The sequence below is a fragment of the Amblyomma maculatum genome, chromosome 3, assembly GCF_055883805.1.
Source record: "Amblyomma maculatum isolate TAMU_Amacu chromosome 3, ASM5588380v1, whole genome shotgun sequence".
Lineage (NCBI taxonomy): Eukaryota > Metazoa > Arthropoda > Arachnida > Ixodida > Ixodidae > Amblyomma > Amblyomma maculatum.
Genome location: NC_139346.1, coordinates 79,178,554 through 79,204,628, shown reverse-complemented (window position 1 = coordinate 79,204,628; position 26,075 = coordinate 79,178,554). Strand labels below are relative to the sequence as shown.

Genomic DNA, 26,075 nt, shown 5'->3' with positions numbered 1-26,075 from the left:
ATGTCTCAAGATGTATTGTTAGTCTCACTAAGCACCTGGAAACGAGCCTGGAGTGCTTGCTCAGCTCATTCTAGGCGGTCTGCTTTAATGTAGTCCTCGATAATGCAACGACGAAACTCACACCAGGAGGGCAAAAGGGCGTCCCGGTTCTCTCACCGCGTGCGAGTGCCGTCCTCAAGGCAGAAGAACACGTATCTGAGTCTCGCAATTTAATACCAGAGATTAAGATCGGACACTCGCTCGAACTTGGAAAGCCTGTCCTCGAAGTCTTCCTCCCATTTACAAGACTTACTTCGGTACTTGCGGAGGGTGTAGGGTGCAATGAATTGTACCTTTTGCTGGATGTTGAAGGCGGCTGCAGCAGCCTACTCCAAAGGTTCGTGTTCGAGTGGCAGGCCGAGATGCTTTGGGCTAACACGGTGGATCGGTGCTTCAGCAAGCGCAGAGGTAGAGTCCAGGTAGAGAGTAGGAGTGCGGACATAAGTTGTAAGCTGGCACCCAGCAAATTCATAAATATGTCACAAATATCACGTAGCTCAGTTGAGAACCTGCAGTCAGTGCTTACAGAACCCAAATTTACGAGCTTCTTTCTCTGCCAATTAGTAAAACAAGAAGCAATGTCTATGTCGTGTGCCCTTTAACACAAATTAGTAGCTTAAGACTGCGTGGTAATGAGTATGTGGTTTAATGAAAACATAAAAAAGGAAGGAGTGATATTAAAGAACGATTGAAGAGATAAGCGACGACAAATATTGTCAAATCGCACCCCTGAGACAGAGCTGAAAGGACGCGAATTTTGGGCAATATAAAGCATGAAGATAGTAGCAGTATTGCAGTTGCCCTTTGCAACCTCAAAAATAGCGCAGACACGAGATTTTCAGGTTCAGCTGTCATGAAACTAGATATCTGCCTGCAGTCCCTGCAGAGATCATACCTTGCGAAACCTCTGACCGGGGTGAAGTCTGATAATTTGCAATGTCTCAGAACCCCCTCTATTACGAGCAGATTCCGGGGAAAGCAGAGTCCGTATTGTAATTTTTGAAACCAAGGTAGTCTCAAATTATGTTTAGCGGATTAAGTGCATTTCGAAACTCTGCGAGATTTGTCGAGATTTATTTGTGCGAGTTACATTATTTAAAGAACATCGTACTCGTTACCTAGGGGGCTAGTAAAAAAGCATAGACTTGCCTGACATGTCAGGCCACCACGTCATTTTCCCAATTTATTCTGCCCAGCACCCGGTACTCCAGCATACAAAAAAGTAGTAGAATACTTGAGTACAAAATTGATACGCAAATTCGAATAAATGTTACGTCATCACAGAAAAAAGAAACAAGATAAGAAAGAAGAACAGAAACATTATAGCATATAACTGTCCTCAAACTATGTTTCAGGGAGGAACAATGAGTGCAAAAAATAGTTATAAATGTTTGGCTCAGAGGACTTTCTTTGAGCATGGTGAAAATACTAGGCTTGTTGTTAAAGAAAACGGAAATCTGCTACGTTAATCTCGGGGTGTCATAGTTTGTATGTGTCCTTTCTGTTATTTGGACTTCGTGGATCAGTAATTTGAGAATTTATCTTTGTAAAAGAAAACAAAGACAGAGGGACTTTGCATAATCGTTAATGTCGAAGTTTTATAACATTTTTTATGTTTAGAACCCGACACCTATAAAAATTAGTACAGGTTTAGCACAGTTAAACACGGCATTCAACAAAGGATTCACCACGTGGTTGCATTCTCAGAAGTCGTTCGTAGCCCGAGTTTAACTGGCAGCGGTACGACTTGCTAAGCGCCACATCATTAAGCACTGGCGTCCATGGCTGGCTCTGAAGTTGCTCTACATCCTTTACCCATCGATTGCCATCTTGGCTGTTCCAATTGAGTAATTCCACGATGCCACGTCACCGACGAGAATAATAACATGCTCCACCCATTTATACTGTCTCCTTACCTCCAAGATTGAAATGTCAAAGGCCAAAGTGGTGCTACACCGAGGTGTCCACAACAAGGTTACACTTGAAGCGCACGATGTTTTGGGGAAGGAAGCGAGCCTATTTTTTGCAACACTTTGTCCTATGGCTCCTTGAAGGTAAGTAGGTATTCCATTCTGCCATTGTGTGTTGGTTTATTGGAAAGGAAAAGCACATTGTCTGTCGCATTTTTCTGTAAACACCTGAACCTCATAGGAACAGTACCACGCTGGAAAGTATGCGTAGATTTATAGGAAAAGAAAGCATGCTGTGTATCTTTCACTACAAAAATGGAGCAGAGTTTCGTAGATAATGTCTATGAAGGGTTCATAGTAAGTTTTCTTGGAAGAAAGCTTTAACGAATCGTTGAGAATTTTCTAATTAAACTGTGCCATCCTGGAATCGGATTGCATTTTCTCTTTCATAATGCTTGTTCTTGCAGCAAAAGCTTATGTACTTAGGTATTTTTTAAGCCGAAATGTTCGCGCTTGATAATGTAATATTTTTTTTTTCACATAAATTGTGAAGCCTGGTAAACAATCCAGTTGGCCAATACCTTGAAGAAAAAGTTGTTTCTCTCTCTCTCGACGAATGTGCTCACATTTTAGGAGTTGTGGACACATGACATGAGGGTTGTTCATAAATATTGTTCTAGAAGGGCACTTTTTTAGGTGGTAATAGCAGATGTACTTTTGCACTAACCTTATTGTAATGATATAAGCGCATGTAAGCGGCCTTCTGATTTCAAAAGGAGACTTATCTGTTTATAAAGGCAATCTGGATTTTAGATATTTAGATATTATGCATGCGCCGGTTGAACTAAGTAGTCCCGAGGTGTGAACAAGATCTAATTTCTTAAGTAGGACCACTTCGCTGAAGATAGATAGATGGATAGGAAATCACGCACTATGCAGCCATACTCAAAGGAGGAACACACAATAGGGCGGTACATTTACAGAAGGCATGCCTGTTATAAGACGAGTGTTTGCGACAAGGTATAAAACTTTGAAGGGACTATTTATAGTTGGCTTATGTGAGACAAGAAGGTTAGTGTTCGTCAATCATTTTGCCTAGAATTTTTAGTTCATTTATTGCAAGTATTTTGTTTTTGTTCAGGATGGTAGTTTCTAGATTCGTCTGTAAGAAAATAGAACAGGTACTGGTTTGGTTACAAAGTTTAAAGTATTTCACAAGTGATTCTACACAGGATGCAGAAAGATACGTTAGCATTTCATAGGGTATTTTCTCTGGGTCAGGAGCTTTTACCCTAAAAGAGAACCGTGCTTACTTCTTGGAGTGTACAAGCGACTGATATGCTTCAGTTCTGCTCGCGCTTTGTTGGAAGCTTTGTTTTTGTGGCATGTTTTGTAATTCATAACAGATTTTGTTTTTAATGTACAGAACATGAATGGAGAAAAACGTTCGCCTAACATATCTGCCTGTTCCTATATGGTTATTTGTCCGTCAGGAGCTGCTAGAATTACTCATTTTAAAAGGCAAAAGCTTCCGTCCAGCTTATGAACTTCTTCCCGTATTGTTTGGATATACATGAACATTCTTTGATATACATTTTTACCATCAAACCTTCTCCACTTTGCAACGGACAAAATACCAACAAGCTCTTGTCTATGTTACTTTTATGGTAGTTTTGTTTATCCAGTGAATGCGAAAGATTCACTACGTCTTGTTGTGCTTTCATTGTTTCTTTATTGGACTCCCGAGAAAACCAGTTTTTGTAATTTTTCTACACGACTCCGAGGACTGGCGGATGGCTTCAACTGCTGTAGCAGTGATGCAATGCAGGCTCTAAAAGTTTTTCAGGTCATGAGCTCGGGGTTTGTCAGACAAAATGTTTTCCACGCTAGATTCAGACTAAAATGGTGCTCAGTTCGCAAGCCGAAGCTTCTATTAGTTTTAGAATGCTTGATGGTGAGGGTTTCGGCTGCATGTGACATGTTTTCGATCACAAAACTGAGGTTCGCCAAGGTAGAAGCATTTAAAATTATTAATAACTGTCGGGGTGTTCAGCAGTAAATCGAAGTGTCTAATTTTTCCCGTGGTTAGGTGCAGTACATATGCTTTCTCTTATGAAGCAAGAATATATCACAGCGTAAAATAAAAACTTCTGAAATACAACCTATATTGTTATTTGATTCCTTCCTCAAAAGATGTAGTGCGTACTAAAAGCGCTAGGTACCAGATATGGCTCTGGCAGATGTTTAAAATACTTTCTCTCAATCGAGAAGTGGAAATTCAGTGCCCTTCTCCGTGCTCTTCTTCATAATACGTGTCAGACAGTTTTCTTAGTGAGTAAGAACGGAATCTTTAAGGACACTTTGGGTATAGAGTTAAAATCGTTGGTCGGTGGAATGTTTTGTCCGTAATGGTATTTAGTTTCCTTTCCTTAAGCTCTACAGAACTTCCCAACTGTCACAGCGGATGCGAGCACAAGGCTGGAGGTTTGTCGATCATCAAGCTAGAGGTATTGGAGGTCCGCGAAGGTTGGAAGTTGTGCGCTACAGGTCACTTCATATGTGGGCCAACCTTGCGGACAGTAAAGTCGGAAGTCTTCGCGTCTTTATTGTTCTTGATACTGCTGGACATCTTGCTCTGCGCCGGCCGAGGGTGACGATGGCCTTACCTGAGCAGTGGTCTCATCCTGGTGCGATGTACCTTTCCTGTGCACCACATCCGTGTAGTCGGCAAACATTCGCACTCGCGGTGAGCTAGAAGGCGCTTTGTGTAACTAAATTTTGCCCTCCTTTGAAAGTTAGGCTTTCCTTTGTTTTTCTGGTAATAGGCTAATTTTTTTGCTTCTATGATGGACATGAATGCGAGTATGCGGCGTGTACCTCACCGCAGTTTGCGCAGCATGGAGGAGCGCTGTATTGGTCACATTTCTGCTCATTTGATGCACATATCGCACACATTTGACAGCCGCCACTCCCTGGGAGCCGCGACCACAATTGTGACATTTAAACAGTATTTGGGCTTGGAATGTAGGCTCCAATAGTTAGTTTTATGTATCCGGCCTAAACTTAATCGGGGAGCGTACTAGATGCGATATGTTTGCTTAGTCCTGTTTGGCTGTCTTTCCTTATATAGATGCTTTAAGCGTTGGTGTTATTTTGTTCCTTTAGAGATTTAGAATTGCCTCCTCCATCAGGTTGAAAAGTTATTTTGTGAAATAACATCACGAACTGTGCTCAGATATTGTGGAGGTGACAAAGTTATCAGGATATCCCTACACTATACGAGATTTGACAGATTTGAATGTCGGGCTTTCGCACAGTAGGTGCCCATAAACAATTGATGATACATTTTTCGTTCTAGAGCATCCGTGAGACATTTGTACACAATGAAAGCAGATACTATGTGGACTGGTACATCTGTTTTCGTGCTATGAAAGACAGCAAATGTGAGGAAATATTAATCGAATATGGAAAGGGATGTTAACCGGTATTAATTCCTTACTATTGATATCATATGCCTTGGCCTTTTGTAAAATACGGAAAGGTTGCCTAGATTCCCCTTCTAATGTAACGGAAGAAGCCGAACAAGAGAGAGGAAGAAGCTGAGAGGAAGAAGCCGATAAAAAAGTATGTTGCTAGACAACGTTGTCAGCCATTCACCATAGAACCAAACAAGGGAACACGACAGGAACAAGCGAACAATTCTTACCCATCCCAATTGTACACCACCATTATAAGAAAGATCTCGTGCTTCTTCGACGACAATTCAAGCTTATCCGGGCATACCAGCTTCACCTGCAAAGTGAGGCTTGGCACTCTACATGCGACCGTCTTGGACAAGTACCGGGCCTATCACAACTTTGGCGCATCTTTCGTGGCCCAAATGGCAAGGCACGCGGAGCCCAACCTCTCGCCGATATCCTTCTCAATGGCAACCCGGCTGATTTTGAAGATGAAGTTATACGCACCTTTTTCCCACACCCCAGCCTAACGCCTCCCCCAGCAGTGCCCATTTTCCCAGTTAGAAACCCTGATCAAGACCTGGATCGCCCATTCTCAAAGGGAGAACTGCAAGCAGCCCTCGGAAGAGCCCGAGCTGGCGCCACACCCGGGCATGACCGAGTCAGTTGGCAGGAGCTCCGAAATCTCGACTCGGCAGCCAAGGATGCCCTTCTCGACATCGATAATTCTTACTGGGAGACCGGAACGGTCCAGGATAATCTCAAGCTTTCTCTTATTCATCATCATCATCATCAGCCTGATTATACCCACTGCAGGGCGAAGGCCTCTCCCATATCTCTCCACTTAACCCGGTTCTGTGCTAGCTGCATCCACTTGACCCCTGCGAACTTCTTAATCTCATCCGCCCACCTAACTTTCTGCCGTCCCCTGCTACGCTTTCCTTCCCTTGGAATCCAGTTTGTTACCCTCAGCGACCATCGGTTTTCCTCTCTTCGCACTACTTGTCCTGCCCATGTCCATTTCTCTTCTTAATTTCCACTAGAATGTAGGTAACTTGAGTTATTTCTCTGACCCACTCTGCACGCTTTCTATCTCTCAATGTTACCCCTACCATTTTTCGTTCCATAGCCCTCTGGGTTGTCCTCAACTTAAGTAGAACTCTCTTGGTTAGCCTCCCCGTTTCAGCCCCATAGGTGAGTACAGGTAAGATGCAACTGTTATATACTTTCCTCTTTAGCGATACCGGTAAGCTGCTAGTCATAATCTGTGAGTGCTTGCCAAATGCGCTCCATCCCAATCTTATTAATCTTGTTATTTCCTTGTTATGGTCCGGATCTGCGGTTACTAACTGTCCTAAGTAGACATATTCGCCTACTACTTTCAGTATTTCGCTACCTAATGTAAACTGCTGTTCCTTCCCGAGGCTGTTGAACATTACCTTAGTCTTCTGCATATTGATTTTCAAGCCTACCTTTCTACGTTTCCTGTCTAGGTCATCAATCATTATTTGCAGTTCATCCCCAGAGTTGCTTAGCAAGGCAATGTCATCAGCAAATCGCAGATTACTGAGGTATTCTCCATCTACCCTTATCCCTAACTGCACCCATTCCAAGTCTCTGAATACTTCCTCTAAACAAGCTGTGAATAGTACTGGGGAGATTGTGTCTCCTTGCCTAACACCTTTCTTTATGGGAATTTTGTTACTTTCTTTATGCAGAACTCTGGTTGCTGTGCAGCCACTATATATATCTTCCAGCACTTTCACGTACGGCTCGTCTACCCCCTGATTTCGCAATGCCTGCATCACCGCCGAGGTTTCAACTGAGTCAAATGCTTTTTCGTAATCAATGAATGCTATGTATAAGGGCTGGTTATATTCCGAGCATTTTTCTATCACCTGATTGGTGGTATGGATATGATCGATAGTAGAGTACCGTTTCCGAAACCCTGCTTGATCCTTTGCTTGATTGCAGTCTAAGGTTGTCCTGATTCTACTAGCCATTACCTTAGTAAATACCTTATGCGTAACAGACAGTAAGCTGATTGGTCTGTAATTTTAATGTCCTTAGAGTCCCCTTTCTTGTGAATGAGGATAATGTTTGCATTCTTCCATGGTTCCAGTACCGTCGATGACATCAGGCACTGCGTATACAGGGTGGCCAGTTTTTCTAGCACGATATCCCCCCCGTCCTTCAGCAAATCTGTAGTTATCTGATCCTCTCCAGCTGATTTCCCCCTTTTCATAGTTTCTAGTGCTTTCTTGATCTCATCCTTCGTCACTGGTGGAACGTCTGACTGTTTTTTCCTACCGCCAATCTCATTACGGTCCAGACTACTTTGGTTACTGTAGACATCTGTATAGAACTCTTCGGCTACTTTGACTATCTTGTCCATATTAGTGATGACGTTGCCCGCCTTGTCCCTTATCGCATACATCTGGTTTTTGCCTATGTCCAATTTATTCTTATTGGTTCTATCCCTAAACCTGGCAAAAACCTTCTACTTACTAGTAATTTCCGTCCAATCGCCCTGAATTCACATCTCTTAAACTCATCGAGCGCCTGCTGCATACCCGAATTAGTCACTACATTCAATTCGTCAGTCCAGGATTTCATCCAGCTCGAGCCGGCTTCCGCCCTAACCTCGGAACGCATGACTGACTTTGGCTTTTGCGAAGAGTTTCGGATAGAGCTCATCGTAAAGCGCTACCTGACTATATCCTGGCTGTCGATATACACAAAGCCTATGACAATGTTCGCCATGAGGTTATCCTAGAGGAACTCGCCAAACGCTTTCCTAGTTCTCGTGCCCAAATCTGGATCCGCAATTTTTTTACATCTAGACCCATTCAGCTACATGGCAAAGCTCCGAGATGGGTGCCTAAAAATCTATTACTTGGAGAGGGGTGTACCTCATGGCTTCATTCTCGGACCCATATTGTTCAACTTGGCCATGACACGCGTCGCCGAGAATCTGGAAATCAGAACAACCGCAAGATTCGCTATATATGCCGATGATTTTACCGTCTGGACTGAGGCAGCGGATTACGCAGACAAATATTCTATGCAGACTGAACTTTAGGCGGTCCTTTTTTGTCTTGAAGATACACTAACCAAAATTGGCCTTGAACTCGCACCACATAAAACAGAATTAATTAATGTCGACGGAAAACATAAAACCAACCCCAGTATGCAGATCCATCTTCACATCGGAGGCAACACCATCACCTCGTCAAATGGGCAAATTCGCCTTCTTGGCCTGCCATCTCAAGCTGCAACAGTCCTCAGAAATGGGTTCATCAGCTACAACGCCTTTGGCCAGCACTGCTACACACTATTCGTCGCCGGTCCAGCCGGCACGGCGGTGCGCGGGGCAACATGCCTGTCGTGCTGTCGTGCGATGGCCCGAGCAGCTGCGGTCGGAAAAATCCTCTTTGGCACACCCGTCCTCCAACTGTCGAAGACTGACTTCGCTAAGGTGGAACGCCTTCATCGCGCAACACTACGCAGAATTACCGGTCTACCTAAGCACACTCCTATACCCGAACTTGAGCGTTTGGCCTCTCTTCCACCGCTCACTACCATCTTTACCGAGATACAGACGCGTCATCGATTTCGTCTAGAGAACACTGTGCTAGGACGTCGTCTGCTGGCCTGGGATGAACAGCGTAACGACAAAACACCAGCCCTATATGCATCTCTTCCCCTTTGGGAGATGCCAGTAGTCACACGCCTCCGTCGCCTACCTATAAACCGCGATTTTGTCATTCCCCGGGAGCTCCTCGCTGCCCATCACCGACAAGAGCGAATCCTTGATACGACTGACATATACACCGACGCATCGATTACAAGTGAATTTGCATCTATGGGCTGGGTTTGCGATGACAATCCTTCCCTTTCAGGCGGTTATGCCTGCCGCCTACCTCAAGGTACCCCTCTTCATGCTGAACTCCTCTCGATTTGGGGAGCCTTGTCAGGAGTGCCTTGCACCGGAACTGCTTCCAATACGTATCCTTACTGATTCCTATGAAGCTTACAAGGAAATCGGTACTCCGGGTTCACAAGATGCAACAGCTAAGGCCATACAGCGTCTCCTTAAACGCCACCAACTCGCGACCAGAACTGTCGCTATTCACTGGACCCCAGGTCCCTCGGACGAATAAGGAGGCAATGAGGCGGCACACGCCGCGGCTGCCTTGGCAGGTGGGATGCCCACATTTACCTCCCCACCACCCTTGATTAATCCTTAGTCGACCTTGGGCGGGCAACTCACCCCTTATCGTGCCTTTATGCCCTATACTCGGACCAGTCTTCATTGCCTCAGTCAGCATCGCATGTAGGTGGCCACACCAGACCCACCTATACGAGAAAAACCCACCTCACCCGAAGTGAAGAGTCTTTTTGAACAAGTTCATTGCCCATGAGGCTTACACGCCCCGTATTATGGGCTGCTGCCGTCAGTATACAGAGAAAATGATTACGTGCCCCCCCTGTACGACTCTAACACGCGGCGGCATATCTCATCTACTCTGGGATTGCCTTGCTTTTTCTACTGGGCGCTCCGAGATCAAACCCTACCGATTGAACAGCCGTTCTCTTCTAGAAACGGATGCTAACACACAGATGATATTTGCCAAGTATGGCTCGCTTAGTGGCCTGTTTAGAGCAATGTGATTTGAGTGACGACCTAAACAATAAAGATTCTGTCTACTCCCCTTTATCCCCATCCATGGCCATGAACCTTCCCATTCAATAAAGGACATTCAATCAATCAATACATAAACTATATTTTACCACGAATTTTGAAACAAGATGAATCACAGGGCAAAGTGGAAGTATTTTATTAGCATTGGAAAGCAGAGCTCAAATTAAATATTTGTGTAATAATTTATTTTGCTCGGAACGTCTGAAAAAAAAATTCATAGGCTCAAGCACATTGAATTCATTTAGGCTCTTGTACCATAGTACAGCGTTCCTTGCCGAAAAAATGCTTACAGTCTCCATAACTACATTCACCAACTGTGCAGATGTAAACGCGTGGTTCCCATTTATTTTCCTTCCAGGTGTCAGGTTCCTAGAAGTAAAGAATGAAATTATCCAGACAAGGTAGAAGAAATATATTATTATTACCTGGTCTGACAGCCACTTTGGTAGGTGCAGTTACTACCTAACGCTCTAATAATTTCTTTATGCTCAGCAGAGTACCAACACTATTTTCTTTCAGCTAAGGTACCGCTATAAAAATACTGCCATAGGTTTAGGGCGAATCTTTGCTACGGTGGAGGAACTTTAAACTAGGAAGAGTGAAGGTGCAGCTTTGACATCACAAGTGGATGGCACCATATTATTTCAGCGCATTCAGTTTCCTTTACGTATACCACGTTGTGATGGAATTCTTCAGGTCTGGCAGTGATCGTTAACTCGTGCCTATTACTGTGGCTTTTGATTGCCCATGTGCTTCATGATACCGTGCTCTCACTTGATTATGGACCTTATCCAAATCAGTAGCTATGCCATTCTTACATGACCACCATGAACTGAGGTGCTTTCCTCCTGCCCTATCTTGAGGTTTCGAAGGTTCAAGACAGATTTTCCGCTCGCCATCAGCCGCCCTTCTCTATCGCGGAGTTCTGTTTCCACTTGGGAATGCTTGGGCACGGTATTAGGCCCCACTCGCGTGTATTCTCGCACTTCATCCGAGTCAGCCTCTAATTCCTATTTACAAGTGCTAGCTGTTCTTCGAACAAGCCAAGGTTTTCCTTAGGCGTCATACAAGCTGATCAGCATCAACGTCTCCAGCTCCAGCTCCAGCTCCATCTTCACCTTCACTACGGGCGAGAGCTTGCCTTGGTCTAGAACAGCGGGAATTGATGTCAACACCATCCTGGCAGGCTCGCCATATTGTGAATGAATTAAGGGTCCAGGATCGGTATACCCGTGCTCGTATACCAGGCGAAAGGGTTCCCATTTGCGTTTTGGTTCACGTGATCTGGTGTCGTTAGGCAGACTCTGCAGACGCTGATGGAGACGTGGTACGGACGTGTTTCGGCAATGTGGAGGTACGCACCAGAGGGTTCGATGCTTGAACTCCGGAATGGTTAATAAGAGCCAAACTTTGAACCAGATTGACGCGGATGTAGGTGTGGTACGGAGCGTTTCGGCAACTTGGAGGTTCGCTCCAGAGAGTTCAATGCTTGAACACCGGGATGGTTAGTAAGAACCAAACCCTGAAGCAGATTTCCTTGAAGTACTGGCGAACACACTCCAGCGTTTCCATATTTCTTCTCCCTGCATTCATTCCTTCTATTTCTCTCGTCGCGCTACAACACTATTCATTACACACGTCTCCCACCTACCACACTTTGCTGACAAACAATACGAAATATTTTTTGCCCAGCCCTTGACGCGCTTTCCTGAATTGAGCGGAGTTATCGTTAGATTAGAGCGTTAGATTATCGACGGGCACCAAGAGATTTGCCCAAAAGACCATCTCATCGGTGTTGACAATGTCCAACTGGGCGCGATATTCTACTCTTCCTCCCCCTACCCGCTCTATTTATCTTCAACACAGGCGCCTGGTGGAAGGCAACGTTGGGATACAGAGCGACCCCGAAATGATCTCGTATCCTACACAAAATGAGAAAGGTTGAAGTAAAAAGTTTGTTAGGGAATACAAAACAAAGTTGAGGAGCATATCGAGAGGGAAGTGCCATGTTACAAAACAGCAGGTGGGATTTCTGTGCGATGCGGGTTGTCACCAACTTTTTACTTATGGCAGGTCTGCACTTATTCAGACATACAGCCACCACACACAAAAGGAACCTTCACATCTCGAACAAATCCTTTCACAATTCTATTCGCAATGATTTCAAATTTTCTTGCTAATCCCGCAACAATTTCCAGCAGATTAGTGCAAGAAAATTGCAGCCACAGATCTGCCCTACCTTGTCTAGCGCTAAAGGACGAAGGACGTAAACATTACGCAACAGAACCAAAGAACACTTTGATTAGCGCTCGCATTTCTTTTTGATAAAATGCTCTGCCTAGCTGCTTGTTTACGCTGCCCAATGATTATCTCTGGAAATCTCTGCGTAATTCATCTTCACAAGTGTACTCTTATTGCTTCATTGGTTACGCCGTTGAACTGAACATTACACATGAAACAGAGAAATGATATGCGAAAACCAGATCACATGGGATTGCTTGAATTGGGAGACAACCATTAGTTACTGCATAAAGTCACCAGCAGTGTATGATAAGCTCGCTAAGAAGGAAATGAATTACAGCGGCGTCTATAGCGTACGAAGTGACCATATATAGGGCAGATAGGATACCTGATAAAAAGAAAAATCAGGAAGCACAAAAGCAAACGCAAATTTAGCCAACGAAGTAGCGGTAATGCAGCATGCATTAAAGGGACACTGCAGCGGTTTTTAAATGTGCCAATAATATAGATTTTCGACGTAGATTTCTTGTCGACCATGTCTGTGAAGTAATTTTTTTGAATATCCATGAAACACCTGCGCAAGCGCCGACTGAAAGCGCGCAATTCAAATTTCCCGCCCCCGCCCTACTGCTACAGAGGAGGAAAGCGGAGAGAGAAGAGAAGCTTCTCCCTCCATCGTGACGTCACTTTGAGGAGCCGGACGCATTCAGTGCCAACGGAGGGAGCTTTCGGCGTGCGCTGTTCTTCGTCTTCCGTGGGTCGCAGACGGACAAACGTCAAGTTAGTGTTGTGCACCTGATACAACACAGCTCTATATGTGTTCGGATGCACACACAGCTGTGGACGTGACGATGTAGCCGTCCAGTGTGTCAAAATTTCGCGGAGTGATGCGGTGCTGCTGAGAAAGATACATACAAGCTGGCCAAAGGAAACATTCTACTCGAAGCATTTTCGTAGCTGTGACTACATGCAGTTTGTTGCTTATGCTATTTCTATAGGGCTTTGTCAAAAAGGCATCCCTGAACCATGACGCGATTCTTTCTATTTCCTTACACAAAAGAGTCGGGCCACTCACCATTTTCAAAACCGAAGTTATTAAACGAATAAAAGGGAGGGACGGCTTGTGCTTCGTAGTTTCATGACTTTCTGACTATTCAGGCCTCATTTGTATGTGAACCGTTGCGGTTAGCGTTTATTGCGATCCGTCCATGGAGTGCAATCTCGCGATTGGAGAGACAGAAAGCATCGGCGCATGGTTGTATTCGCGTGTCTTATTTTTGTTTTGCACAAAGGCTCCCCGCAACGGCTTCTGTGCTAAACATGGGAAACTCAGCAGCACGCACTGATGATGCTTGCGAACGAGCAGATGATTAAGAAAAGCCCACTGTTGTGTCGCAGCTAGGTTGTGAAGGCTTTGCGCAATCGTTTCCCGCACGGCACGTGCCTGATGTATTCGATATGTATTGATGTAATAGTGTACCGCTCAGCTGAGTATAGGAGCATTCAGGTAAAGAGCGCACACAGCGAGATTTCCTTCCAAGGGTGGAAGAACAGGCTAGTTGGTAAATCATCTTGGAAATCAAACTAGCGCACTTCAAAACAAAGAGACAGGAAGAGAACGACAACACAGCGCTGTTGTCGTTCTCTTCCTGTGTCTTTGTTTTGAAGTGCGCTAGTTTGATTTTCGAGATTTCCTTCGATGCTTCCAAGCAAGCAATCATCGATGTTGTTCATATATGGCCTTGCTATTTTGCACCCGTTGCTGCCTCGTCATTTTACATAGCCCTGTCTTGTGAGGGGATGTAAATTAATTTCGAAATAAAAACGATGTGCCTCTTGTAAGAAGACACATTTCAGAACATGGTTTTCTCATGAAAGTAGGAGTACGGTGCAGCTGCAGCTTGGCTTTCAACATAAGTAAGTCGGGAACTCACTAAACGTGTATTCTGAGCGTAGGATAAAAGGGAAAGGTTATCTACGTCTGCTAGATGTCATGACTCAAGCAGCATTCTGCGCGCATTTGACTTGGTCTCCAGCACTATGTCTCCGTCAATGCCTCGCATGCCTTGCAGAGTTCGGCAGCCGCGCGTCGCTTATTAATCATTTGTCTTGTGGCAGCATTGTACTGCTTCACCCTTTCTTCGTTTCCCCGAGGTACGACGACTGGCACTCAAAGCAGGATTTCATCATCATCAATCAGTTTATTTCCAGTTTTCTTTACAAAAAACTGAGGCCGGCAAGATAAAATCAGTCGTTACGACCGCTTGACAAGCCTCGCCAGCCCTACAAAGAGGCAGTTTTGTAGCGACTGAAAGGGCGAGATTGATATACACTGCTTTTTTATATGGCCTTGCTATTTTGCACCCGTTGCTGCCTCGTCATTTCACATGCCCTGTCTTGTGGGGGGATGTAAATTAATTTCGAAATAAAAACGATGTGCCTCTTGTAAGAAGACACATTTCAGAACATGGTTTTCTCATGAAAGTAGGAGTACGGCGCAGCTGCAGCTTGGCTTTCAACATAAGTAAGTCGGCAACTCACTAAACGTGTATTCTGAGCGTAGGATAAAAGGGAAAGGCAGTCCAGCATCATTTGTGAGCGTATTTGGTACGTATAATTGCGATGAAAATCCCGGTGGTCATCTGTGTAGAAATGGCGTGCCATAATGACATTCACAAAGCCGCAGAGAGCTGCGATCAGTACACAGTGCAGCGAAGGAGTCACATCGGCAGATTCCTCGGCCCTCAAATTGTCGTCACGCGACGTCTTGGTCAATCACAGGAAGCGGCGCAACCCGCAGTAAGCCCCGTCATGCGGGCTGCGTAGTTCTGCTGAAAAAAGGCTATTTCTGCTTTTTTTCTGCCTAATTTGAATCTGATATTCGAGTTCGCAGCATAAATAACTGTGGGTCCTTGCTGAAAGCAAACTTTTTTCAAGGAGTGCTGCCCTGTCCCTTTAAGGAAACGATAGAGAAATACCTTAGGGAGGAGTGGGAATATAATAAGTTAGCACAACTCAACCGCACAAGAATTCAACAGGTAGAAGCGCTGAATGGTTTAAAAGGTAGAAAAACGCACTGAAGCTAATCGAATGCTGAAATAAACAGGCAGTCTAACAATGGAGGTGTCTTCCAGAGAACAAATAGAAGTTGAGGTTGCACAGGTCTCTAAAGACGAAATGAAAATGAGAATGCTATCAGCATTAGGAACTTGAACTGCAGATAATTGTGCAAAGTAATATGCAACAGCGCACAGATGAATCAATGATAGAAATGCGCGATCCATCTAAAGGGGGAAGGAGGGAGTGCTGTACTGACAAAAGCAATCCAAGTAAAGGGGACAAAATATTCAGGTCTCGGAGGAAAATGTCTAGAGGGGCACGACGCTATCGTATAAATTACATCAAAATAAAAAAAACTATCTGGACGTGGTGTCGGGGAAATCTACCCGAATGAGTAAACAGTATCAAAATGCTTAATGCAAAATAGATCTGAAATTGGCAGTGTAAACTAATTGTAGGCAATTTCGAATATTCCTGTATAAGTACACCAGTAGGGACGGACAAAATTCCAGTCAAGCTATATTTATGGACTAGGTCCAATAACAAGGAGATACTTTAAAGGCATTGCAATCGGTCCTAAAAATTTAATATTATGGAAAGCTGATGAGAAAATAAGATGTATTTAATTATGAAGGAAATGAAGGTAGAAATTTCAAGAAGTCATTTATAGAGATCTCGATTACGTCAGTTAACTACAGGCTGGCATTGCAGGCACTGAAATTAAAACTTCAGGCCTAAATAGCAAGTAATAATATACTTGATGAACTTATGGGTGGGTTCCGAAGCACTGATCGATTAGATAATAGCACTTTCGTGATAGTCCAAACCATTGACTCACGGCGGACAACACACTGCTGTATATAGCCTTTTTAAGCTAAACGATGTATACAACAGCGTAAATAGAGAACTCTTGTGGATGTTACTCACACATGAAGGTATTTATAACTGAATTGCTAGACGAAACGTACAGGGACGATAAAATTAAAACTGCATGAAAGGTCTTCTAAACAACGTCTACTGTTGAGGGGCGCGAATGCAACGATATATTCTATCACCGCTGTTGTGCATGATTTTTATGAATAGTATCTGAAAGATGCTGCAAGAAATCAACCTTGCTTTTAATCTCTGGTATAAGCGAGGTAGAATGGAAGTATAATGATGGCTTCAATGTTCAATGCACCCGTACGACATTGTTCGCAGAACCGGAGCTCGCACAATGGCGTTTGTAGCAAGGATGAAAGAAGGGGAAGAACGCTTTCATTCTTAAATGCGTAGCTTAAGCGTTCTACCAACACAACCTAGAAGAAGAAGAGGGTGTTGATTCTACCGGCGTGTGTAAAGCGAGAGAGAGAGAGAAAGGGGGCGCAGCCATGCCCACGACAGAGTAGTTCGGCGTTCCTAACTCATTAGTGCGTAGACAGGAGTTCGTAAACCACCTTTGTTCGCTGACCGGCGTTCACACACCGGCGTTTCTAGCATGGATTAAATATACGTTGTGTGCATTGTATACAGTGCTGTCTCTCTTGGGAAGCCGAGGGGGTAGAGAAAAGCCTTGACTAGCCAAGATAAAACATGAACAGCCGAAATAAGCTAAGATAATGCAAGGAAAATTCGAGCCAAGCCATGATAAACCATGCTCACGCAGCGTATATCTGGCATAAAAGAGCTATGCAACTGCTAATTTTTTTAACTATCTGCAAAATGCGATGTCATTTTTATTTTTTATTTCAGTGTCAGTTATTGTAAGATATGCTTATGTGATGTACCTGTTCTGAAATTGCATTAGTGTGAGAGCAAAAACTGATAAGAAGGTGTACCACGGTGCGAGTTGTGCATTCCTTGGGGATTTTTTTAATTTGACTCAATTTGGGGGTCTTAGTTCTCGCACATTTGTTCAAAGCGCATGAGAAGGGGCTGAATCAAACCGGGGAATTTTGCTTCAGATTGCTCTAGACGGACATTTGTTGGCTATTGAATGACAGATGTTTTGGCGGAGAACGGAGTTTAAGGATGTATGTACATATTAGTACGGATCCGCTTTTATTTTTATTTATTTATTTATTTATTTAAGCATACTGTAAGCCTTGGTAGGCTCTTACAGGAGTGGGTGAGTTGATGGGACCGTTATACAAAATGAAAAACATCAGAAACACAAAAAATGGAAAACATACGCACTGCAACACTCTAACGGGCATTCAATTTTTCTCATATGAAGCACTGTAAAGAACCGCGAAGCGACACAATAATAGAACACGTTAGACAATAGGTATTAATAAGATAAAATCCTAGACTGAACACTCGCAGTGAATAACGAAACACATTTTAGGAACAATTTTTTTTTTTGTTTACACCATTTGCTTCTCAAAATATGACTCAACGTTTTTAAGAAAAATATCAAGGCAGATATCGCCCATAAATTCATGTGGCAGCCTATTCCATTCTTCAATAGCTGAAGGAAAAATTATTCGACAAACTGTAATCTCCTACAATCGGCCCCCTTGTGTCGGTTCGTCCACTATCCCTAGAAGAGTGCCCGTTAAAATCCTCAGCTGCCACGTACAGCTTCGGCAGTTGTTGAATAAGGTATTCTAAGTCACAGACTGCCAATGTTAGATACGGCAATAAGTACAAGGAACAAACTGTTATTGGTTTGTGGCTATGGTGACTGCAGTTGCCTCTAGGTGTGTACTGAATGGTATTCCCCTCACAGGGACGTCGCTTTTGCGTTGACTGCGAAGCCTGCTCAGAGTCGGCTCGCCTGCTGTCGACGTCGTTAAAAGGTTTTATGATTTTTCAGGATATTGGTGTGATGTGAATTAAAGTTTGCTTCCCGAAGGCATAAAGCTATAGGTACATTTATTATAAGTATGTCTGCGATGTCTGTATAATTTATAAACAAGTCTCTGCCATTCAAGTTTATACGTTAGCCATATGACCGATATGAGTATGTTGGGGAACAAATCTACTTATTTTCTGGTGAGGTACATAGTTTCCTTCTCTTTTTTATAGAATGTCATCGCCAGTGAAACACAATCGTCAGTGCAACACAGGTCACGGAAGAACGATTCTTGGGCCTCTCTCGGCTGGGGGAAGCCTTAAGGGCTACCGGCTCGGTGGCTGACATTCCTTATTTGAGGTGCCAGGACAGTTTTCACTGCCTCTGCATGGAGCGAGCTAGATGACCGTACCATTGGCTCAAATGATGTGGCCTTGGTAGGTGCCTGATTGCATTGTAGCGCTTTGCCCCTCAGCGCTAAATTTGCATAGTCTGCCTTAGCTGAGAACACAAAAACGGTATTCTCTACTACCAATTTCCTTGCTTCTAGAAATGATGTTTTTCCTTTTGTCTTTATTGTAATAACCTATTTTTTCTTCTTCTAGGTGGAATAAGATCAATAGTATGAGGGGTGCTCTACTTCGCACTTGGGACTAAGATTCAATAGAGCATCGCAGTTCTCAGCATGGTGTTCGTTGGTGGCACGTATTGCGGCCTCCGCAGCTTTGCAATTCATATGTGTATCGCAGGCAGTTAAAGTGTCTTCATCGGTGTGGTATGTAAGCTCGGACTTTGACTCTGAGGTATCCTACTTCAATATTTTCTGGAAGTGCGCTTGAACTGAAAGTTAGTATCAAGCGTTTAGGAGGAATCGCCTTGTTTTTTCTGATGGTGGTTCATTGGACATTCACGACGTACTGATCATCGAGTACATTCAGAATCTCCTTATCGGCGATGTGGAGAAAGTCAATTCGAAATGACACCACGAGTGTTGTTTAAGGATCTATGGGATGTTATGGTCACTGGAACATCCGCAATGAACTAAATTTTGTAAGCTTTTTGCATTGAGCTCCATCAGTAAGTTCGAGGAGCAGGTCTTGGCTGGTTAGTTTACGCAGCCGGTACTTTGGCCAAGAAAGCTCGGTGAAACATTTTTAAACTAAACATGGGGATAAGGTACGTGCTGGCTTTTGGGCAACTTCAGTGCGAATAAGATGACACTTTGCAAAACTTTTCTTTGGTTTGTACAATCATTGAGCTATACTTTTCAGTTGACCTTTTGTCTTCAAGGTGATAGTGATGCTCAGGAGAGCAAGTCACAAAATTTGCTTGTTCAGCCAGAGCACCGGCCACTTACCACAGAGCCCAACGTGGTGATGTGACAAGAACTTGCAAGGAAATTCAGCCGACATCAGCCGTACACCCCGCCTGTACCTAATGCGGCGTAACGCAGGGTGGTTAGCCACACAAGGTTAACCCTAGCCGCAGAGCAAGTATATAAAAAGAAGAGGTGAGGACAGAAGAGATGTCAAAAAGGAGATAGGGAAGTGAAAGATAGAGGGGAGTATAGAAAAAGTCATCTGCCGATTTCACCCGGGTGGGTCAGCACGGAGGTTGCGTCTATGGGAAGCGGCCTATGCCGAGGAGCTTTAAATGTCCAAACATTCGGCACTGGATTAACCACTACTACCCCATTTTCCCCAGAATAAACGATGTCAAGCACGGCTCAGTGTAGGTACATGGGCTACATGGTGTCATACAATACACGTAAATATCTGTTTAAGGCCCGCTGTGGGGTGATAATATCGAATGCTTCAAGGAAGCGGTATAGTTAAACATGTGTTTGATAGACGTAGGGAGTGAGTCGCAGAGGGGTACATAATTACGAGTGTCGTCACCTGTTTCAGTGCAGCTAAATATTTATTGAAACTGTCTCGAAATATTGAGTTGAAACTGTAATATTTATGCCCCAATATTTTTCCTGTCTTAAGACGATAATCGAGTAATTGTAATAATCGAATTCTCTCTAGGCTTTCTTTTTATGGCCTTCAGCTATCGTCGTCGATGTGTGTGTGTTAGCCTCCTTTGCTACTGTAAATAGAATTGAAGTTTTGGGGAACAGATGGGACCAAGCATACAATGTTTTAAAATATTGCAGGCTGCAGGTACTTTTTTGTGCCTTGGCTAAAATTCTGCTAACCGTTTAAACCGAACATGCATTCCGCACGTCTGTTCCCCGCCATTGATACCATCACCTCCGGGAAGCTCATTCCTATTTTGGGCCCCAATATCCTCCAAAACCTAGACTTGATGGTCGTGGCTGGATATGCAGCCATCGCCATCCGCAACATGCTCTTCTAGTCACAGATCATAAGTATAACTTAGGTGACATGAGATGGCGATTGATAGTCAAAGTAGTCTATATTATACTGCGACAAAGTTAAAGCTAAGACAGAGTCCGTACATTCGCAAGAAATATGGTTACACCAAAATATGCAACTTACGTAACACACTGTCTTGGAAGGCAATTGAACTGTCCAATTTTGACAAGAGCAGCCAACTGGCCTCTGCAACAAAGAGCAAAATTCAGGTGGTATTGTCTTGAATACTAGCCAAAGCGCATGATACGCATACAAATATGTCATAGCACAGGTGCAGTTTGCGGGTAAACCACCATAGAAACAGAAAGCTATCATATAATTATGGATACCTTAGTTTTATTCAGGTGAAAAATGAATGATACGATGTATTATGGTAAAGAATAAACAAGGTATTACGCCATCGTCAGTCGCATGCTGTCCCACCAAAACTCCACGGGAATAATGGCACGTTGTTTAGCAGCTATTGCCTTTAACGACTTTTGTTTTCAAATAAGGCTTCTAAATGAGTACGGAATGAAGCGGATAAATATATGGGCTTAATAAACACCACGTTGCTTTTCCTTCACCCTACCGGCGCTGAAATGAGAACCCTCTAAAGCATGAAAAACTTCAGCAGCTGTGTTATGGATGGCGTCGAGCTATAGCCTGTTAATTACGCAACTTATGTGATTGCAGCGGCTCTTGCTGACTTTTTTAAGATGTGTTTGGTTGCCTCAGTCTTTCCAGATAAAATGCAGATAGCAGAGGGTAATGTCTTGTTTTAAAAATTTTAACACGAACGACCATTTTTTAGTTTTCTGAAAACTTCCTACATTTTCGACTACCAGCATTCATGGATTCTTGTAACTTGCTAACACCATACCAATAGGATGTTAGTAAAACTGAATGAATAGAATTGGGACTGCATAAAAAAAAAGAAACTTATTCTGTCTCAACTTGAGAAAAGACAATCGTGGTTGGTGTGTTTCTGAATAATTCGAAGGCATCCGACATTGTAGATCATAAAACCTTGTTCGAAGCGCTTAAACAATATTGTGTCCACAGAAAGCCACTACAGATTTAAGGCAAAAGCCTTTAATGTCTCATCGTTGTCAGCGGGAGCTGACGGCATAGGCTGTGACATTTTCGAGGGAGATAGTTAAGAATAAATAAAAAAACGTTATCTCCACCGGAAATTGAACCTTAATCCCTCACAGGATTGAAAAGGCGAGTATCTGTCACAGTTTTCTCCGAACACAAATACCACGCCATAAAGGAAGGGAGGAAGGTGGGAGTAAAACAAGAGAGGGAGGTAGAGGTGTCGTAGTAGACGGCTACGATTCACCGCGCCGTCCATTACGGCACCTCTTTCTGTCTCTCATCTTTCGTTCGCCTCATCGCACTTTAGTGGTCCTAAATGCCCTCTAGAATTTTTTTCACTCGTATCTGTCCTACAGGACACAAGTCACTCCGATAGACAATGAAGCTTCCGCATTTAAGGCGAGCTTGTGAAGTGCCATTGGTGAAAATTTTAAGCGTTTAGGGCTGTCGCTCTTTAACATATTGTTACGCCGCGTAGCGGCGCACTGAGATGCAGCAGAGGCAGCAGAAGAAGAAGCGGAGGAAGCGAGGCGCGCAGACTGTTCTGGGTTTGTCTGAGCCGTGTGCGTCCGTTCACCTGTATTAAAACCATTCGTCGTTTGAATGCGGTAACAAAGAAAGGCGTATACCCGTTACCTCGCATTGATGACGCTGTAGACTGTCCGCATTCGGCGTCATATTTCTCCTTTGTTGATTTGCGATCTGGTTATTGGCCAATTCCTCTACATCTATCCGACAGTGAAAAGACTGCTTTTGTAACACCAGATGGTTTATACAAATTTACTGTAATGCCCTTTGGATTATGCAACGCTCCCGCGACGTTCGAGCGATTTATGGACACTATCCTTCGTGGCCTCAAATGGGAAATATGCATGTGCTACCTTGATGGTATCATTTTTGGAAAGACCTTCCAAGAGCACAATGAGAGGTTCCATAAAGTTCTTGAATGCATTGGCAAAGCGGGCCTCATTTTGAATTCGAAGAAGTGCCATTTTGGAGAGCGACAAAATTTAATTCTTGGGTTGCTCGTCAACGAGGATGTTATCAGGCCGGATCCGCAGAAGATTGCTGCAGTACGCAACTTCGAAACTCCACGCACCTTTAAAAGTCTTCGGAGCTTTCTTGGCCTCTCTACTTATTTTCGTCGCTTCAGTGCTGGTTTTGCGCAAGTTGCCCAACCCTTACTTCTCTACTGCACAAGGATTCGCAATTTGTGTGGACCCCAGAGTGCGAATCCTCTTTCAATCGGCTCAAGTCTTCTCTAGCTTCAGCGCCACTGCTGCGCCACTTCGACCCTTCTGCTGTGACGGAGGTTCACACTGACGCCAGTGGCGTCGGTCTTGGGGGCGGTGCTTGTGCACCAGCATAGTGGGGCTGAGCACGTTGTTGCATATGCCAGCCGCACGTTGACAAAATGTGAACGAAACTACACAGTTACCGAATTGGAGTGCCTCGCAGTTGTGTTCGCTGTGCACAAGTTCCGACCATACATATATGGGCGCTACTTCACCATAGTTACTGACCACCATTCCCTATGCTGGCTCATCGGACTTCGCGACCCATCTGGTTGAATGGCGCGCTGGGTATTACGCCTGCAAGAATACAACTTTGGTGCCGCGTACAAGAGTGGACGACATCACAGTGATGCAGACTGCTTGTCACGGCACCCATTGCCGACTTCCGTTAACGATGAAGATGGCGTCGACGGGTGTTTAGTTTAGACATTTCCTAGTATGGCGACCTTTAGGCGAGAACAACGCAACGACTGGTCAATACAGCCTCTTATACAAGAGGCAGAAGGAAGAGCAGAGTCAACGCAGTTTACTATCGAAGATGGTGTTTTGTTCAAGATGAACTACTCAGTTGACGGTGCTGCCCTGCTTTTGGTCGTCCCAAAAAATCTTCGTGCACAAGTTTTGCATGCCATGCACGATATTACCTCTGGACATCTAGGCTTCTGTCATACCCTGCACCGAATTCGCCAGCGTATTTATTGGCCACAAATTTATAAGACCACCAAGCAATACGTTGCGACATGTGAAAAATGCCAACGACTTAAGGCACGCACCACCATACTGGCCGGACCTTTATAGCCCGTCAAGCCACTTGCATCACCTTTTGAAAAGATTGGAATTAACCTGCTCGGTCCTTTTCCGAAGAATGGGGACGGCTGCCGCTGGGTTATCGTCTGCGTTGACTATCTTACCAGATACGCGAAATCCGCTTCTCTCGCTATCGCAAAAGCTGCTGATGTTTCGCCGTATCTTTTGCATTCCGTTATTCTTGGCCACGGCGCACCCCGTGTTATAAGTGATCGTGGTCGGCAATTCACTGCTGATGTCGTGGAAGAAATGCTCCCACTTTGTTGTTCGAACAATCGACATTTGACACCGTATCATCCGCAGATCAACAGTCTCACCGAGCGCACCAACCGCACCTTGACAACCATGCGGTCCATGTACGTCTCGTCTGACCGTCGTAACTGGGGTTCAGTGCTACCGTATGTGACGCACGCTTATAACACTGCAAATCATGAAGTTACGGGCTATTCTCCTTTCTATTTACTGCAAGCAAGCACTCCCCACGTTTTCTTAGACACCATCTTCCCATTTTCCCCCAACGATGATGCGTCTGTTTCCCAGATACTACGCCGTGCCGAAGAAGCCCGTCGTATAGCGCGCTTACATACACTGGCTTCTCAAAACCGCTCGAAAGAGCACTACGATCTGCATCATCGTGCAGTTGCTTACTACCCTGGATACTATGTCTGGCTTTGGACGCCTATTCGCAAGCGAGGATTATATGAGAAGTTCCTCTGCAAGTACGACGGCCCCTTCGTCGTGCTGGACCAACTGAATGACGTGAATTACGTTATCGCCAATGCCACGACGAATAACCGCCAATCCCGCAAGACACAAGTTGTTCACGTGGCTCGCATGAAGCGCTGTAATCTTCAATCTACCTAATTTTCTCGAGGACGAGAATCGTTTGCCCGGAGGGAATTGTTACGCCGCGTAGCGGCGCACTTAGCTGCAGCAGAAGCAGCAGAAGAAGCGGAGGGAGCGAGACGCGCAGACTGTTACTGGTTTGTCTGAGCCGTGTGCGTCCTTTCACCTGTATTAAAACCATTTCATCCGTTACAATATATCTCGATGATGATGTCTCCGCGACTGCAAAATATTTCATGTGTGCCACTGGTGTGCGCCCCCCCCCCCCCCCCCTTTTTTTTAAAGTTTGGCTTGAAAGAAATAATTTACTTATGCAACGCTTGAATAAATCTTTGTATGACTGGATCACTATTAATTCCATGATAAATATTTAAAGAAAGCAAAAGCTGTATGCTTCCGCACGAAAGATCAGGGTCGCGTGCGAACCCTATTTCTTGTAAAGTTGAAACTGCTGCTATACAGCCTGCTGTTTTATTACTATGTTAACTCTTGCTACTTAGTTTCCGGAACGGCTCCATATTCAATGCACCAGACCATTCACCTATTATAAAATAATTGCATACGTGATAAATACAATCTCTTACAGACTACCCCGTGTGAACCTCATTCGTGCTTCTGGAATGGTGAAAATTTTAATCCTTTATGAATAACAGCTCAGTTTTGTTCTTGAAATAGAAACAAGAAACAGTATCGATAACTTATGTAGGATTTATCGAGATGGAATATCTGTGTGGCGTATTTGCATACATTAAATAAAGAAATACTGCAGGCAGAGCATCACGAAGACGATGATATTCAATGCACAGGGCCAGGGTGCATTTCACGGCTGCGGTGATAGCGTAGCGCTCGCGTGCCGCGGTAGGACAATAAAGACGAGGGTGTTTGATTCACAGCGCGAGCGTTCAAACTCTAAAATGCACCATCCGCGCCATCATGGCCTGGGCCAAGGAGGTCGTCGAGCGCCATCAAGTGGCGACCAGCCCTTGGGTGGCTTGAAAAGAAGCGTCCTCCCACGAACAATTAACATATCCATTTCTCCTCAATAAAGTTTCCTCCTCCTTCTGACGTTCTTGCTTCGGAGGAGTAGAGCTAACGCTCTAAAATGATAGTGAAATAAATAAATGTCAGTGAATTGTTCTAGGCTATAGAAAGATTACCGATTGTCTCTGCACACGTTCGACGAAAAACTCTAGGTGGAGATGGGTTTGGTGTCGCGAGATTCCGAATTCATATGTTCGGGTTATAAGGTTTTCGGCACTGCTTCTTTGCCTCCATCAACCCCAGGTGTATCAGTGTGAACTGTGCAAGTAAATAAATATATGATGAATTAAAATAAATAGAAAATGTTACAACCCTGTGTGCACCCACCATTCCATGTTGTATTCGGCAGTGATGGTATAGATCGGCAGCTATTGAAGGATGTCATTTTTTCTGTGTCTGATAAGTTATTTTTGCGATAGTGCAAAGCACCTAGCGT

General features: G+C 44.3%; 1 protein-coding gene and 1 long non-coding RNA gene across 4 annotated transcripts in view; one reads left to right on the top strand and one right to left on the bottom strand.

The window, feature by feature from the left end:
- Positions 1 to 10,232: 10,232 nt before the first annotated feature.
- LOC146195039 (uncharacterized) overlaps positions 10,233 to 26,075 on the bottom strand; it is a 30,571-nt gene continuing 14,728 nt past the window's right edge. For all 3 annotated transcript variants that reach the window (XM_084597662.1, XM_084597663.1, XM_084597661.1), the window contains exons 4-5: positions 20,694 to 20,756; positions 10,233 to 10,481 (exon numbers count right to left, since the gene is read on the bottom strand). In XM_084597662.1, the coding sequence (XP_084453788.1) occupies positions 10,350 to 10,481; positions 20,694 to 20,756 (195 nt within the window). In that variant the 3' untranslated portion in view covers positions 10,233 to 10,349. The remainder of the gene's footprint in view (positions 10,482 to 20,693; positions 20,757 to 26,075) is intronic.
- The window catches only part of LOC146195038 (uncharacterized), a 74,648-nt gene continuing 63,378 nt past the window's right edge, over positions 14,806 to 26,075 (top strand). The window contains exons 1-2 of the long non-coding RNA XR_014705945.1: positions 14,806 to 14,877; positions 18,795 to 18,964. This is a non-coding gene — a long non-coding RNA (uncharacterized LOC146195038). The remainder of the gene's footprint in view (positions 14,878 to 18,794; positions 18,965 to 26,075) is intronic.